At 40.4% G+C, this 18,536-nt stretch overlaps 1 protein-coding gene across 1 annotated transcript in view; it reads left to right on the top strand.

The window, feature by feature from the left end:
• Ube2r2 (ubiquitin conjugating enzyme E2 R2) overlaps window positions 1-18,536 on the top strand; it is a 56,193-nt gene that overhangs the window by 35,593 nt on the left and 2,064 nt on the right. The window contains exons 3-4 of the mRNA XM_027403355.1: window positions 4,823-4,920; window positions 18,203-18,337. Coding sequence (XP_027259156.1) covers window positions 4,823-4,920; window positions 18,203-18,337 — 233 coding nt within the window. The remainder of the gene's footprint in view (window positions 1-4,822; window positions 4,921-18,202; window positions 18,338-18,536) is intronic.

Raw genomic sequence — 18,536 nt, 5'->3', positions numbered from 1 at the left:
CAAGGGAAGCTGAGGCAGAACTGATGTAGAGGCAGTGGACAAAGTCTGCCTTCTGGCTTGCTCAGCATGCTTTCTTACACAATTCAGGACCACTGCACAGGGGTGGTCCTACCCACATCCACATTAATCGGTGACCAAGAAAATGCCCCAAATATATGTCTGCAGATAAATTTGATAGAGGCATTTTCTCAATTAAGGTTCCCTCTACTCAGATGATCCTAGTCTGTGTCAAGTTGGCATAAAAATTAGTACAAGTGGGAAGTAATGGACTCAATAATAGTTGGATTTCCCAAACAACATCAACAACAAAATGATTTTGGATTCCTACTTAATAAAAACCTGTTCAAAAACTGCTGAGGAATATACTCAATAGGCAGAGGTAGGAGGACTGCTGTGTTTGAGGCCAGCTTGGTCTGTAAAGTTCTTTAAAGAATTAACGTAATTGAAAAGTAGCCAAAGTTAGCCACAAGTGTGTACTTAAGAGGCCAAAGCAGGAGGATTACTAAACCCCAGGGGTTTGAGGCCCGTATGGGTAGCAATGGGTTGGAGAATATAAAGAGAACCCAACAATGAACTGAAATACACATCAGACACAGTGAGACTTCACACCAACACAGTATAGCTGTATATGAATAACAAAAAACAAGAACTGGTAAGGCTGTGAAAATCTGGAATTGCCCCACACTGATGGTGACTCACAAATGGTGTACATGCTATTAGAAAAAAGGCCCATGGACGATAAACACATGCCTCACGTCTAACCCCACAGTTCCAGTCTAAGGGAAGAGAAGCAAATACTCAGCACAGGATAAACACAAGTGTAGAGAGGCACGCTGTTCACATACAACCCCATTGTTCACCAACAGAAACTACAGCACAAGCTCACCACATCCGTGGAGTTGGCATAGTTTGAAGCACCTGCTACAAGGTAGAGGGAACTCTGAAACATTCAACTAAGTGAAAGAAGTCAGAAAAAGGTTGCATATTGTATGTTTCCATTTGTATTAAAGGTTCAGAGTATATAACGTACTAAATGTAAAAGCAAGTTGGCAGTGACCAAATACTGGGGAGATGAAGTAATGGGAGAAAACCAGTTAGTAGTGTAGCATGAATAATAAAAACCCAGAGACAGATACTGGGGTTCAAGTTGAAGATCAGAAAACCAAAACAGCCAGCCCCTAGAGAGCTCTTAATTATGAAATCTTTAGACTGAAAAAAGCAATCCTGTCTCCATGAATCCTCAGACTGAATGCCCCATGAGACCCTGAGCCTCTCTAGTGCTGGGATTAAAGGTGTACACAACCACTGTTCAGCCTCTGTGGCTAACTAGTGTGGCTGCTAGGATTAAAGGTGTGTGCCACCACTGCCTGGGCTGTGGCTAGCTTTGCATTCTGATCTTCAGGCAAGCTTTATTAGATCATAAACAACATCACCACAAAGTAGATAGCTTTAAACTGATGTGATAGAAACTTGACAGCTACTTAAAGTGTTAATTGCAGAGTGCTTTGAATGTACTAAAAACCACTGGATTGTGATTTATTTATTTATTTATTTTGGTGGTGTTGGGGGTCAAACCTAGAGCCTAAGGCATGCTAATACTGAGTTATACTTCCAGCCAACATCTTCTCTGGCATTTTGCTAACTTTTTCTTTGTTTGAGTTTATTTCAAACAGTTTTACTTTTGTAGCCTTGGCAGACAGATCTGTATCTCACTGTGCAAACGAGGCTAGCCTTGAGATACCCAACTGCTTTTGCTTCCAAGTGTTGGGGTTGTAGATATGTGCTACCATGACCAACCCAATTATTCATATTAAAAGCTTGATTTAGGCTTTTAATCCCAGCACTCGGGAGGCAGAGGCAGGGGGATCTCTGTGAGTTCAAGGCCAGCCTGGTCTACAGAACGAGTTCCAGGACAGGCTCCAAAGTCACAGAGAAACCCTGTCTCGAAAAACCAAACAAACAAACAAAACCCAAAAAACTTGATTTAGTCAGCAATGGTTACAGGCCTTTAAAGGCAGGGACAGGTAGCTCTCAGTTTCAAGGTATATAGTGTATATAGTACTCCAAGCTAGCCAAGGCTACTTGTTAAGACCTCATCTCAAAAAAACAAACAACAAAAAAATTTAGTAAGTGAAATTCATCTAAATTTTTTTTTTTTAATTTTTCATGGTTTTTCAAGACAGGGTTTCTCTGTGTAGCTTTGGAATCTAAAATTTCTTTAAAGGGATAAGTTCTTTCCTCTAGAAGAGTAGATCTGGAACTGGGTAGTGGTGGCGCATGTCTTTAATCCCAGCACTTGGGAGGCAAAGGCAGGCAGATCTTTAAGTTCTAGGCTAGTCTGGTCTACAGAATGAGTTCCAGGACAGCCAGGGCTACACAGAGAAACTATCTCAAAAAATCAAATAAATAAATAAATAAATAAATAAATAAATAAATAAATAAATAAATAAATAGAATTTATAAGGGTAGATCTATAAAATTTGAGGACCAAGAGACCATGTCTCAAAAAAAAAAAAGTTTGCAGCTATACATAGTGGGTTTATTCTTACATTTTCATACATGGACATAATTTTGATTATCTTCCCTTCCATTACTTTCTCTTGTCTCACTTCCATTTTCACTAATCTTTTTTTTCTGTTCCCAACTGGTTCTCTTTCTGTTTGTTATCTTTTTTTGTAAACGAGTTACATATGATTGTTCCATGAGCTTGGGTACTTTACTAGTGGCTTTACCATTGAAGAAACTGTCTTCCTTCCCCAGCAACCATTAACTGTGTAAGTCCTCAAGGAAAGGTGGGACCTCATGAGCTCCTGCCCTTTCATGACAGGATGTTGGCCAGCAATCTTGTGTGGGTATTATGAAGGTATTCATAGCTGCTGTGAATTCAAAAGAGCACCTGCCATGTCATGTCCCGAATTCAGTGATCTGGTCTCCATAATCTCGCTTCTGTGGTGTCCTGTTGTGACTGAGCTGTCAGTTCTCACTTACTCTCTTTATCTATATCTATATATATGTATGTAGTGTGTGTATGTTCTTGAGTGTGGATGCCAACAGAAGACAAAAGAGGGTGTCAGATTCCCCTGGAGTTGGAGCTACAAGTGGTTGTGAGCTGCCTGATGTGGGTGCTGGGAACTGAACTTGGGTCCTATGAAAAAGCCGTATCTCCCTATTATTACTATTTTTGGATACTTGATTGCTGGGTGTAGTGATTCATGGCTTTAATCTCAGTACTTGGTAGGCAGAGGCAGGTGGATATGTGCAAGTTTGAGAATAGCCTGTTCTACATAGCAAGTTCAGTCCATCCAGGGCTACATAGTGATAACCCCAGATCCCCCACCAAAAGAAAAATTAGTGTATTATATATTTTTAAGTGTGTGTATGAGATAATAGCATTAGTTATAACATTTCCCCTTGTCTTTCTTCACTCCACACCCTCCCATATGCCCTCCCTTTTTCTCTTTCAGTTTCATGGCTTCTTTTTTTCATTAATTGTTGATATATACATATAAGTATGGGTATATACATATATATTCCTAAATATATAAATACAACCTGCTCAGTCTGTGTAACGTTACTTGTGTGGTATCATTTCAAGGCTGACCATTTGGTATGGGATGACCAATTGGTGTGCTCTTTCTGGGGAAAATTCTTTCTCTTGCTCTCAGCATCCCTTAGTTCTTTGTGTAGAGGTAAGGCCTTTGAATCTCAGTGACCTCTTGCATAGCAAAGATCCTTAGATTTGGTCTGTTAGTGATTTCCCAAGATCTTGCATGGTCTGATTTTCTTTTAGTTATATATGAATGTAGCAATTCCTCGATCTTGTCTTTAATCCCTGATATTAGGCCTTCTGCCTAGGCCACTTTATTTGTGATGTTAATGTTTTTATTTATTTATTTATTGTTTTTAATTTTATTTTATGTAGATTGGTGTTTTGCCTGAAATGTATGTCTGTGTGAGGGTCAGATCTTAGAGTTACAGAGTTGTGAACCATCATGTGATTAGTGCTGGAATTGAACCCCAGTCAATGGAAGAGCAGTCAGTGCTCTTAACTGCTGAGCCATCTCTCCAGCCTCTAGTGAATGATTTAAAAGTTTTTTCTTTCTCACAATTTCCTCCCACTCCCCATGCCTTAATCTCCGCTAAATTTCTCGCCAAGTTCCTGGCTTTCTCATCCAAGTTTTTTTTTTTTTTTTTAATTCTTTGAGAATTTTGAATTTTGTGTGTGCTTGATCATATTACCTCCTTTCTCCCCTGTCCACTCAACTCTCTTTTCTGTTCTCTTCTCTCACTCCTTCTTCAACTTGGAATTTGAACATGGAGAATTGTTTTTACCATAATAAAAAGCAACAAATTTTTTTTAGCGAGAACTTGTGTGCCTTATGCACTGCATGTTTATTTTGTTTGTTTTGTTTTTTGTTTTGCTTGTTTTAATAAAGACAGGTTCTTACTGTGTAGCCCTAAGTGGTTTGGAATTTGCTATGTAGACCAGGCTGGCCTCAAACTCACATATATTTGCCCGACTCTGCCTACCAAGTACTGAGATTAAAGGCAGGGACCATCACACCTGGTCTTTATCACAGGGTGTGTGTGTGTGTGTGTGTGTGTGTGTGTGTGTGTGTGTGTGTGTGTGTGGGTGGGTGTGGGTGTGGGTGTGGGTGTGTGAGTGTGTGTGAGTACGAGTACCAACCAGGTGTGACTATGTGGCTCAGGCTGTCCTTATACTTTTGCCTCAGTCTGAGTACTGAGGTTCTAGGTGTGTTGTCACCACTTTGCTTACATCAGTTTTTACATATTTAATGAATGTCATATTTTTGTCTTGTAGAATGGAGATGTATGCATTTCAATTCTTCATCCGCCTGTAGATGACCCACAGAGTGGAGAACTGCCCTCTGAAAGGTGGAATCCTACTCAGAATGTGAGGTAAGGTGTTATATAAGAAATGGTACTTACCCTGTTTTGTTCTGTTTTGTTCTGCTCTTTTCCACTTTGTCTTTCTGTCTGTCTGTCTCTGCCTGTATCAATCTACCTTCCCTCCCTCCCTCCCTTACATTCTTGGTTGGCCTCAAACTCCTGGGCTCATGTAAATCTATTATATCAGCCTCCCAAATACACAGAACTACAGACACTTGCTACTTGAGTCTTGTTTTGGGTGTGTGGGGTATCTCATTCTGTTTGAAGCTGTGCAAAGAATCTTTCCTGTGTTTGATACCTTTGATACCTTTCTCTCTGGCCAGAGTATGAGGATGTGTTGTAAGGGTTTTGCTTCAAATGAATATCTTGGTGATCTGAGGGCTAAGAAATGGTGCAAAACCCAGAAATTTATTGGGGGTGGGGTGGGGTCTCTCACCCCACCCCACCCCCAATGAGCTGGGATGGGGGGGATGGGATTGTGATGGCACAGACTGAGGGAGGTATGGAGCATTCACAAAGGGAACTATGAGACAGTGGTGACAGTGGGTCACATTGGTCTTTAGTGATACTGATTGAAGGAGGGGCCTGGAATGTGGGTGATTCTTGGTTGACTAGCAAGTAAGTGTGCCTGCATCACTTTGAAGTGTTGACTTCCTGGGCAGTGGTGGTTGGGAGTCTCGTTTCCCCCCATCATGTTCTTCTTACATTAAATTTTACTCTTCCTTAGACCCCCCCTTTTTTTTTTTTTACAAGTATGTATTGATTTAGGGGTGTGTGTGTGTGTCATAGCTGGAATGTTGAGATCAGAGGTCAGAACTTTTAGGAGTCAATTTTCTCTTCCCATCATGTAGATTCCAAGAACCCAGCTCTGTTCATCAAGCTTGACAACAGCCTCCTTACTTACTAACCCATCTTGTGGACTTCACCTGGCTGTTTTTGAGGTTATCTAGGCATGCTCAACTAGTCAGAATTTTGATGAAGTAAGAAATACACTTTGAGGCGGGCAGTGTAGTGCACGCCTTGAATCCCAGCACTCGGGAGGCAGAGGCAGGTGGATCTCTGTGAGTTGGAGACCAACCTGGTCTACAAGATCTAGTTCCAGGACAGCCTCCAAAGCCACAGAGAAACCCTGTCTCGAAAAACCAAGAAATAGACTCAACTATGGTACACCAAAGCTTTGTGTTTTGAATACTCAAGGTATTAGGTTTTATTAGTAATTGATACTGTAGTCATTAGAGGAACCCTTAATGTTTCTGGTTCTCTCATCTAAAAAGTCCAGGGTAACATGTTTCTTAGTTGATAGAAGCCATAAGTAGATAGACAAGGAAAACTGCTGGAATGCTCAACTGCAATTCACTGAAGAGCTTCTGGGGTGGGGGTGGGGTCAAATGTCAAATGACATTTGCTATATTTTAGCAAAGAAACACATTTCTTTCTTTCTTTAAAGTTACTGCGAAAGCTCATGGATGTGGTGAATGTTTTGTTTTGTTTTTAAAAATTTTATTTATTTATTATGTATACAGTCTTCTGCCCGCATGCCATTCAAGGTGCATCTCATTCAAGGTGGTGTGAGCCACCATGTGGTTGCTGGGAATTGAACTCAGGACCTCTGGAAGAGCAGTCAGTGCTCTTAACCTCAGAGCCATCTCTCCAGCCCCCGAAATACATTTCTTAATTCCTCAAATTTCTTTCATTTGCCTAGCTGCCTATATACATAACAGCTCACTTTATGTAATATCAAATTTAATTTGAATACTAAACACATAAAAATAAGAATTAATTTAAACAACTTTACTAAAATGCACCCTACTTGTTTTGAGAATAACCTATAGCAAATGCTGCATATAGAAGCTATCTCTTGTTATTTTCATTTTTTTGATCAGTTTTTTTCTGTGTAACCACCCTGGCTGTCCTGCAACTCACTATGTAGACCAGGCTAGCCTCGAACTCACAGAGAGCCACCCGTCTGAGCTCTGGGATTAAAGGTGTGCACCACTACCACCCAACTATAGGAGCTATCTTAACAGACACTTAAGTACAGAAGGTGGGACTTTTATTTGTTTCCATGATAGGCTCATTGAAGTGTTTGGAGGCTGCCTGAGAGATTGCCATGCTCTGCTTTCTAAATAATTTGATAATATAATTAAATAGAGAGTTTATTTTGCTTTCTATAATTTTGGTTACCCGTAGTCAACTGTTGCCTAAAAGCATTAAATGAGAAATGCTAGGAACAATTTTTAAGTTTGAAATTGCACCTCCCTCTCTTGTATTCTGACTGTGTATATTACATACCCATTAGTCACTTAGTGGCTGTCTTATTTACCAGTGTAGTCAGTATCACTTACTATGTTGTGGGAATGCAGTATTGTATTTAGAGGTAACTTTATTATTTATTTATTTATTGGCCCCTAACATAGGTAGCTGTAGGAGGCTTAGAGAAAGCATTGGAGCAACCAAACTTGTTAAGCATGCAGGCCTGCTTTGTTCAAGGAAAGGAAGAATGATACTTGGTCACATGGAATGCAGGAGTGACATGGTCATACAACCTGATGATCCTTTGCTATTCTGTTAGGAATAGCTCTACTGGAATTACCCAAAATCCTGAGAATAGTTTAGGTCTCAGTCCTAGGCCTTGTCTCCCAGTGGATAGAGCCCATCCTTATGAGAGGGGCCTCATAGACTTCGCACCCTCCATCAGTAGCATCCATCCTTATACTTACTACAAATTCTTCTCACCTAGACTCTAACCCTGAGCATTGTTCCTAGTCAGTAGAACTCACTTTTATAATGAAGATCTCAAGTACTTTGCTCTAGCAGGATATTTTGTAGCTACTTACATGTAGCTATTCCTGGCAGTTTTACTATGTTTTTATGTGGAAGAAAATTAAATCACAGGATCAGTCTGACTGACCAAGTTCAACTGTAATGGAGTTCTCATTCTTACCTGTAGGGGACAGTAAGCCACGCCTGTTAGAGGCTGCCTACAGGTGAGGTCAGGATGACTCACCATGGGCTCTTAAGGAACTGAGTGCACATGTAAGCCCTTTTCTTCTTCTCCTTCCCCTTCTCCCTGGCCTCCATGCTCTGGCTTGAGTTTGGCTGGTATTTATCTCAATAAAGATATCTCCACCTTACGGATTACAGATTGTCTCCTGGATCACGAAATACTCTGAGGTTCATTTTCCTGTCGACTGTGATACTGTAGACCAGGCCCATACAATAGGCATTGGATCATTGGATCCACATATATCCACCTGCCTCTGCACCTCAGTGCTGGGATGGTTAAATTTCAGTGCTACCACACCTGGGCTTTTTTTTTTTTTTTTTTTTTTTTTTTTTTAATAATAAGAGTCTCAAAAATTTGCTATTAGTTGAGGTTCTCTTTGAACTTTTGATCCTTTAGCCTTGGCCTCCTGAGTGCTGGGATTTCAGAAACCCAGCACCATGCCTAGTTTTGTTGTTGGGTTTTGTTTTTTGATTTTCCTTCGAGACAGGGTTTCTCTGTAGCTTGGAGCCTGAACTCACTCTGTAGACGAGGCTGGCCTTGAACTCACAGAGATCCACCTGCTTCTGCCTCTCAAGTGCTAGGATTAAAGGCATGAACCACCACACTCAGCCTGTTGTTGATTACTAATACCTAGTTTATAGGTATTATACACACTATACACACCATAGATCTGTGGCATGTTTGTAGTTTCGTACTCTGTGTAGTTCAGGTATCCTCTGAGGTCTTGAAAACTACTCCCAACCGGCTGGCGGAGTTGAGTCAGTGTTTCTGTTTCTGTTTCTCTGCTCTGAGAAAACAAGCCTCTTTTCTGATAGAAAGCCCAGAACAAGGTTTTAATCATTGCATTCTTTCCTGGATGGTGTATTCCTGCTGTTAACTAAGATACTTTTGCTTGGGGTGGTTGTGGTGGCACTTTCCTTTAATACTGGTTCTCAGGAGGTAGGGGCTGTTAGATTTCTGTGAGTTCAAGGCCAGCCCAGTCTACATAATGAGTTATAGGACTCTGTAATAAGATCCCATCTCAGAGTGGAGAGAAAAATGAGCTCTTTCTCCTAACACAGAAATGTCTTTGACTACTGTGTGCTTCTGTGTTTTGTGGGTGGTCTCTGAGTCAGTTCTACCTTAAGGTCCTTATAGGCCAGCTCAGTGTGTAGCGTTTGCTTTGCCACTGATGCCTTCTTGGACCCTGCGTCTCTGTGCTACCTGCAGTTGGTGTGTGTTACTTCAGCATAAGCTCTTCTCCGTTCGTGAAATCTCCTTGTGGCCAGGGAGATCTTAGTTGTCCTTTGGTTTTTGTATATTGAGTACCAGTCACCTTACCATTGCTGTTTGTTGTTGTTGTTGTTTTGGCAATTAGATATTTTGTATATTTAAATTTGCTTCTTTTTGAAAGCCAGGGTCTTACGTAGTTAGTTCAGCCTGGCTAGGAGATTGCTATGTAGCTCTGTCTAGCTTGGAACTTAAGAGTTCCTGGTCCCACTGCCTTTTCCTTCCAGCTGCTTGGTGTGTGCCAGAGTGTGTCCCCAGAGCCCAAGGAAAGGTGGAAGGAACAGACTGATGTCACAAAATTGTCCTCTCACCTCGTCACATGTGCCATAGCACGCATGCACACAGACACGCTGCATACAATCTTTTAAATTACTTTTTTGCTTACTTATCTTGGGCAAGGCCTTAGATTTGGTCTCCAGAGCTATGCCCACTTCCTCAGCTCCCCTCTTCAATCTTAGTTTTGTTATTTTTGAGACATGGCTATCCTGTAACTCACTACATAGATCAGGCTGGCCTTTGATTTGAGTCTTAGTTTTTAAACTTTGTACTTTTGTGTATTTAACTTGGAAATCCTTGTATTTGCATCGTGTTCTAGGAATACATTATCAACAACAGTTCCAGCACTTCTCAGCAGGAACTATTAAAATGTCTTAGTTGCTTTAGCAGCATAAAGAAAATTGCTTGTAATATGTGAACCAGTTAAATTACTGTATTTTTTTTTTTTTGGCCACATGTTGCCCTGTTTTCCCAGTTAGAACTAGATTCTTTGCTCTGATGTTCTCTTTAGACATCTCTTCCATGTTGAAACTGTAAAGAGGACAGAGTCCCCGTCCCCCGTCCCCCCAAGACAGGGTTTCTCTGTGTAGCTTTGGAGCCTATCCTGGCACTCGATCTGGAGACCAGGCTGGCCTCGAACTCACAGCGATCCTCCTGCAAGAGGACAGAGTTTTAACTGGGTTATCTTCTGGAGTTACTGGCTGCCTTGCCAAAGAATCCCTTCTAATTAGCAGAGTCAGAGTAGATGAAGCTAATACAAACGGTAGCAAGCAGTATGTGGAGTTTATTTCTGGCAAAAGAACCAAGTTATACTAGGCCTGTAAGTCTTATCTCTGTATCTCTGTATTAAGCTAGGGTTTGTTTTTTAAGAGTTATTTTTGCATGCATGTCTGCAGACCAGAAGAGGGCGCCAGATCTCATTATTGATGGTTGTGAGCCACCAAGTGGTTGCTGGGATTTGAACTCAAGGACCTCTGGAAGAACAGCTTAACCTCTCTGAGCCATGTCTCCAGTCCTAAACTTAGGGTTTTTGTTTTTTAAGATTTATTTATTATGTGTGCAGTTTTTTGTCTGCATGTACCCTTACAGGCCAGAAGAGGGCACCAGATCTTACTATATATGGTTGTGAACCACCATGTGGTTACTGGACCTCTGGAAGATCAGTCAGTGTCTTTAATCTCTGCTCTCCAGCCCCTAAACTTAAGTTTTTTTAAGAATGAACTTTTTGCTTATCAAATGCTGCCTGGGGGGATCTATGTAGAGTAGGGAGGGGAAAAAAAAGCTAGGCTGACTTATCTTGCCTGATTACAGAAGATGGCTTGTTCAGGCTCTGTATCTTCTGTTACTAAAAGAAAAAAACGTAACTATCAATAAGGAGAACAACAAAGTATATACATATAATTGAAGGAGAAGAATATAATCTACCACTGCAACCTGCGTTCCATCCACATCACCCCCATAAATGCCCTAAATGATAGCCCCTCTCCCTGCACTCACTCAATATAATACTCCTCCTCCCTCCTGCCTCCCTCCCTCATCCCTCCCTCCATCCTGTCCTTCACCTCATCCCCTCCCTCCCACACCCAGTCCACCCCCCCCACCCCCGTTACTTACTTAGCCTCTCTGGGTCTGTGGATTGTATCATTATCCTTTACAGCTAATATCCACTTATAAGTGAGTGCATAGCACTTGAGTAATACTCTATTGTATAAATGTACTATATTTTCTGTACCTGTTCTTCAGTTCAGGGATATCTAGGTTGTTTCCAGTTTCTGGCTAGTGCTAATTAAATGAATATGAACATAGTTGAGCAAGAGTCATTGTGGTAGGATGGAGTGTCTTATGGATATATGCCTGGGAGTGGTATAACTGGGTCTTGAGATAGATGGGGGTAGATTTTCTGAGGGAAGCACCATATTGGTTTTTATAATAGCGGTAAAAGTTTGCACTCCCACCAGCAATGGAGGAGAGTTATTTTGTACCACATCATCTCCAGCATGAGCTGGTGTTGCTGATCTTGTCCATCCTGACAGGAATAAAAGAGAATCTCAGAGGAATTTTGATTTCCATTTCCCTGATGGCTAAGGATGTTGAACATTTTTTTAAGTGTTTCTCGACCATTTGAGATTCCATTGTTGAGAATTCTCTGTTCAAATCTATACTTCAGCTTTTAATTGGATTATTTGGTTTATTGATGTCTAGTTTCTTGAGTTGTGCGAATGTTTGTCTGTCTTCTGTCAGATGTCGAGTTAGCAAAAATATTTTACCGTTCTGGAGCCTATCATTTTGTCCTGTTGACCGTGTCCCTTGCTTTACAGAAGCCTTTCAGTTTCATGAGGTCCCATTTTTTTCTTTTCTCTTTTTTGGTTTTTCAAGACAGGGTTTCTCTGTGTAGCTTTGGAGCCTATCCTGGCACATTCTCTGTAGACCAGGCTGGCCTCGAACTCACAGAGATCTGCCCACCTCTGCCTCCCCAGTGTTGGGATTAAAGGCATGCGCCAACAACACCCAGCCATACCATTTATTAATTGTTGATCTTAGTGTCTGCACTGTTGGTGCAGGAAGTAGTCTCCTACTTAGGAGACTACTTAAAGGCTTCCACTTTCTCCTCTATCAGCCTTAGTGTAACTGGATTTATGTTGAGGTCTTTGATCACTTGGACTTGAGTTTTGTGCAGGATGATCCATAGGGTCTATTTGCATTCTTCTTCATGAAGGCATCCAGTTAGACCAGCACCATTTGTTAAAAGATACTTTCTTTTTTCCATTGTATATTTCTGGCTTCTTTATAAAAAAAAAAATCAGGTTCCCATTGGTGTGTGAATTAATTTTTGGGTCTTCTATTTGATTCCATTGATCAACATGTCTGTTTTTATGCCAATACCATGCTGTTTTTATTATTATAGTTCTGTAGTAGAGCTTAAAATCAGGGACAGTGATACCTTTAGAGGTTCTTTTGTTGTTCAGGATTGTTTTAGCTCTCCTGGGTTTTATGTTTTTTAATACTTAGTTGAGTATTGTTCTTTCAAGGTCTGTAAAGAATTATGTTGGAATTTTGATGGGGATTTCATTGAATTTGTGGAATGCTTTTGGTAGGATGGCCATTTTTACTACATTTATCCTACTGATTCATGAGCATGGGATATTTTTTTTATCTTCTTTATCATACAAGTCTTAAAATTGCTTCGTTAGAGTTACTCCAAGTTATTTTATATTGTTTGTGGCTATTGTGAATGGTATTGTTTCCCTGATTTCTTTCTCAGTCTGTCATTTTTGTGTAGGAGGGCTACTGATTTTTTTTTTTTTTTAAGTTAATCTGGTATCCAGCTACTTTACTGAAGGTGATTATCAACTGTAGGATTACCTGGTAGATTTTTTTTCCGGAGTTGGGGCGGGGGAGTGACTTATGTTACTGTCATTATCTGCAAATAATGATACTTTATCTTCTTCCTTTCCAATTTGTATTCCCTTGACCTCATTCAGTTGCTTTTGCTCTAGCTAAGAATTCAAGTACAATATTGAATAGAGAGTGGAGAGAGTGGACACTCTTGTCTTATTCCTGATTTTACTGGAATTTCTTTGAGTTTCTTTCCATTTAATTTGATGTTGGCTGTTGGCTTGCTGTATATTGCTTTTTATTATGTTTAGGCATGTCTTTTGTATTCCTGATCTCTCCAGGACCTTTATCATGAAGGGGTGTTGATTTTTGTCAAAGGCTTTTTCAGTATCTGGTGAGATGAGCATGTGTTTTTTTTTGTTTTTTGTTTTTTTTTTCTTTCAGTTTTGTTTACATGGTGGATTACATTGACTGATTTTCATGTGTTGAGCCATCCCTGCATCTCTGGGATGAAGCCTACTTGGTCACGCTGGATGATCTTTTTAATGTGTTCTTGGATTTGGTTTGTCAGTTTTGTTGTTGTTGTTTTATTTTTCGAAATAGGGTTTCTCTGTGTAGCCTTGGCTGTTCCTGGAACTCACTCTGTAGACCAGACTGGCCTTGAACTCACCTGCTTCTGCTTCCTAATTGCTGGGATTAAAGGCTTGTACCACCAATGCCCAGCTTTTTGGGGGTAGGGGCCATTGTTTTTTTTTTTTTTTTTTTTTTTTTTTGGTTTTTTTTTTTTGGTTTTTCGAGACAGGGTTTCTCTGTGGCTTTGGAGGCTAACCTGGAACTAGCTCTTGTAGACCAGGCTGGTCTCGAACTCACAGAGACCCACCTGTCTCTACCTCCCAAATGCTGGGATTAAAGGCGTGTGCCACCACCGCCCGGCTAGGGGCCATTGTTTTATTGAGTATTTTTGCCTCTACATAAGGGAAATTGGTCTGTAATTCTCTTTCTTTCTTAAATCTTTGTGTGGTTTGGGTATCAGGGTGAGTGTGACCTCATAAAATGAATTTGACAATGTATTGTTTCTATTTTGTGGAATAATTTGAGGAGTGTTGGTATTAGCTCTTCTTTGAAAGTCTGGTAGAATTCTGTACTAAAAACAGAATTCTGTACTAAAATTCTGGCCCTGGGCTTTTTTGGTTAGGAGATTTTTAATGACTGCATCTATTTCCTTAGGGGCTATAATTTTTTTTCTGTTGTTTATCTGATAATGATTTAACTTATCTAAGTGGTATCTGTTGAGAAAATTATCCATTTATTTTTTAGATTTTCCAATTTTGTGGAGTACATGATATGTCTCCCTCATGTTCCTGGTATTGTTAATCTGGATGCTCTCTCTTGGCCTTTTAGTTAATTTGGATAAGGCTTTGACTATCTTTAATGATTTTCTAAAAGAACCAACTCTCTTTCATCGATCCTTTTATTGTTCTCTGTTTCTATTTTATTGATTTCAACCCTTGATTTTATTATTTCCTGCCATCTCCTCCTCTTAGGTGAGTTTACTTTTTGTTCTAGAGCTTTTAGGTGTGCTGTTAAGTCACTAGTGAGCATTTCTCCAAATTCTTCATGCAGGCTCTTAGTGCTATGAATTTTCCTCTTAGCAATGGTTTCATTGTGTCCCATAAGTTTGGGTATGTTGTGCCTTCATTTTCATGGAATTCTAGGAAGTCTTTACTTTTATTTCTGTCTTGACTCAGTTTTCATGCAGTAGAAAGATGTTCAGTTTCCATGAGTTTGTAGGCTTTCTCTTGTTTCTGTTCTTGAAATCCGATAGGATGCAAGAAGTTATTTCAATTTTCTTGTATGTGTTGATTTGCTTTATGTGGTCAGTTTTGGAGAAGGTTCCATGAGATGCTGGGAAGAAGGTATGTTCTTTTGTGTTTGGGTGAAATATTGTGTATATGTTAGGTCCATTTAAATTTTAACCTCAGTTTACTCCAGTGTTACTCTGTTTAGTTTCTGGCTGTATGACCAATTGGCAAGAGTAGAGTATTGAAGCCTCCCACTGTTAGTGTATGACTGTTAATGTGTGATTTAAGCTTTAGTGATGTTTCTTTTATAAGCTTGGTTGTACCAGGCCTTTTCTTTTGGGCCATCAACCAGCTCCCAAATCATGACATGGAGACTTCTTATTAGTTTTGCATGCTTGGCCTAGCTTAGGCTTGTTTCCTGGCTAGCTTAACTTAGTCTGGTTTCCTTCCTTCCTTCCTTCCTTCCTTCCTTCCTTCCTTCCTTTCTTTCTTTCTTTCTTTCTTTCTTTCTTTCTTTCTTTCTTAAGATTTATTTATGTGTACAGTGTTCCATCTGCATTTATGCCTGCATGCCAGAAGAGGGCACCAAATCTCATTACAGATGGTTGTGAGCCACCATGTGGTTACTGGAAAGTGAACTCAGGACCTTTGGAAGAGCAGGCAGTGCTCTTAACCACTGAGCCATCTCTCCAGCCCCTTAATCTCATTTTCTTTATCTACCTTTTACCTCGGGGCTTTTTACCTTTTTTTCTTTCCTGCTGTCTTTGGCTGGCCTCTCTCTCTTCTCCCTATTTTTTCCTCCTTCCTCTATTTCCCAGATTACTTCTCCTGTTATTCCGTCTACCAGCGCCACCAGTCCCTAGCTGTTGGCCATTCAGCTCTTTATTGGACCAGTCAGGTGCCTTGTCAGGGAAGGTAAAATAGCAATATATTCTTTCATAAGTAAACAAATGTAACACATCTTTACATAGTTAAATATTTCACAACAGTGGGCACCCTAGAATTTGGACATTGATAGTAAGAATTGAAAGATCCTCTTGATTGGTTTTTCCTTTGGTGAGGATGAAGTGTCCCTCCCTATCTCTCTTGATTATTTTGAAGACCATTTTGTTAGTTATTAGAATGGCTACACTAGCTTGCTTCTTAGGTCCATTTGTTTGGAAAATCTTTTACCAGGCCTTTCCTCTGAGGTAATGTCTATATTTGATATTGAGGTATGTTCTTAGATGTAGCAAATGGATGGATTTTTTTTTTTTTTTTTTTAAGATTTATTTTGTACACAGTGTTCTGCCAGCATGTATGGCTGCACACCAGAAGAGGGCAACAGATCTCATTATAGATGGTTTGTGAGCCACCATGTGGTTGCTGGGAATTGAACTCAGGACCTCTGAAAGAGCAGCCAGTGCTCTTAACCTCTTAACCTCTGAGCCATCTCTCCAGCCCCCTGGATTTTGTTTTTAAATCCATTCTGTTAGTCTGTGTCTTTTTATTGGGGAATTGATATTGAGATAGATCAATGATCATTGATTGTTCCTGTTTCTTTGTTAGTGCATGTTTCTTTTGACTTTGCTAGTAGGAAATGATTTCCTATGTTTTCATGGGAATAGTTAATTAAGATTATTATCCAACTTAAGGGTTGGAGTTTTCCTTTTAGTACCATTTGAAGGGCTGGACTTGTGGATAGATAGTTTAAATTTGACTTTATCATGGTATATCTTGTTTCCTCCATCTATGGTGATTCAAAGTTTTGCTGGGTATAGTGACCACTGACATCTGTGGTCCCTTAGAGTCTGCAGGACATCTGTTTAGGCCCTTCTGGCTTTTAGAGTCTCCATTGAGAAGTTGGTTGTCTTTCTTACAGGTTTGCTTTTATATGTTACTTGGTCTTTTTCCCTTACAGCTTTATCGTGTCTTTATTCTGTATGATTAGTGTTTTGATCATTATGTGGTGAGGAGACTTTCTTTTCTTGTCCATCTATTTGGTGTTCTATATGGTTCTTGTACCTTTATAGGCATGTCCTTCTTTAGGTTAAGAAGCTTTTCTTACATGATCTTGTTGAAAATATTTTCTGGGCCTTTGAGCTGAGATTCTTCTCCTTCTATTCCTATTATTCATAGGTTTGGTCTTTTCACAGTGTCCCAGATTTCCTGAATGTTTTATGTCAGGAATTTTTTATATTTAACATTTCCTTTGGCATATCTGTTTGTTCTGTCCAATCTTCAATGCCTGAGATTCTTTCTTCCATCTCTTGTATTTTGTTGATGAAGCTTGCCTTTGTAGTTCCTGTTCACTTACCTAGAATTTTCATTCCAGAATTCCCTCAGGTTGTATTTTCTTTATTGCTTCAATTTCCATTTTCTGGTCTTGAACATTTTTGTTTCTTTCAAATCTCTGTCTCCCTCTTAAGGAATTCATTTATTTCCTGATTTTTTTTTGTTGTTGTTGTTAGTCTTTTTCTTGGTTTCTTTAAAGGATCTGTTCATTTCCTCTTTAATGACCTCTGCCATCTTCATAAAGTTGGTTTTAAGGATGTTTTCTTGTATGTCAGTTGTGTTGGAATACTCACGGCTTTCTGTGGTAGCATAGCTGGGCTCCGTGGTGCCATGTTGCCCTGGTCGTTACTGTCTCTTACACTGGCACCCAGGCTCTTGGGTTTGGGTGATATAGGTTTAGGTGCCGATTTCTGAGTTTGTCTTTGTTGGATGGGTATTTTATTCCTTGGTTTCTGTTTCCTCTCTGGTCTTCAGGTCTGTGTGGCCTGTGGTTGAGCAGGGGGTCTCCCCCTGAATTGGAGGTTGATGGTCTGATCCAGGAAGGTGTGTCTCTGCTTGTGTTGGGGGCTGGGGCAAGGGGATGAGGAGAGGGGATGTTGGGAATAGTGTCGGGGTTTGGGGGCATTGAGAGAGTTGGTGAGGTCTGATGTCAGAGATTTATTTATTATGTACACAGTGTTCTGCCAGCATGTATGTCTGCACACCAGAAGAGGGCACCAGATCTCATTATAGATGGTTTGTGAGCCACCATGTGGTTGCTGGGAATTGAACTCAACCTCTGGAAGAGCAGTCGGTGCTCTTAACCTGTGAGCCATCTCCAGCCCCAAAGGCTCTGGTCTTAAGAATGTTTTTCACTCCTGTTTTCTGTGGGTGTATGTCTGGCATCTAAGCAAAAGTATGAGGACAGCTTGTTGGGGTTTTCCTCTTGTCATGCTCATCTTGGCTATCAGTGTTGGGTCATCAGGCTTGGTGGCAAAGCACCTTTACTTGATGGACCATTTCACCAGCCCCCCAAACAAAACTGTATCATCATTTTTTTATAAGCCTCAAATTTGTATCAAGATATTTTAAGTGAGAAAGACTTTAAAAGTGTAATTTCTTTAAAAACTGTACTTTGTGTTCTGAGCTCTCCCAGTGTGGCTGGGTAAGAGAACTCAGTCCTAACTGCCCTTCCCAGGTGTGAGCACACAGGGTCCCAGCACTTCCTGTATTAGATAAGGGCCTTCGCAGAAGTCAGCCAAACTTCTCTCTCATTCCGCAGCCCTCCTCTCAAAAACAAACAAAAGCAACTGTCCTTTCGAACATGGTTTTTCTGTCTCCTTTTCAGGACTATCCTCCTAAGTGTAATCTCACTGCTTAATGAGCCCAACACCTTTTCCCCAGCCAATGTGGACGCTTCCGTTATGTTCAGGAAATGGAGGGACAGTAAAGGGAAAGACAAGGAGTACGCCGAGATTATCAGGTGAGTCAACTTGGTGTTCACATTCAAACCTCAGTATCATGTTACTTTAAAACAATGTCTCAGATTTATGGAGTAGGAACCTAATGGATTTAGCTATGGAAAGAGAATCCATTACAGAAACCAAAACAAACTCACTAGAAAGTAGTGCAAACTCTGGTGGGTTTGTTTGTCTGGGGGGTGGCACTTTAAACCAGGCTGG

Source organism: Cricetulus griseus, chromosome 2 (assembly GCF_003668045.3).
Source record: "Cricetulus griseus strain 17A/GY chromosome 2, alternate assembly CriGri-PICRH-1.0, whole genome shotgun sequence".
Taxonomy (NCBI): Eukaryota; Metazoa; Chordata; class Mammalia; order Rodentia; family Cricetidae; genus Cricetulus; species Cricetulus griseus.
Note: the sequence above shows the minus strand (reverse complement) of the source record. Positions and strands in the feature narration are given on the sequence as shown.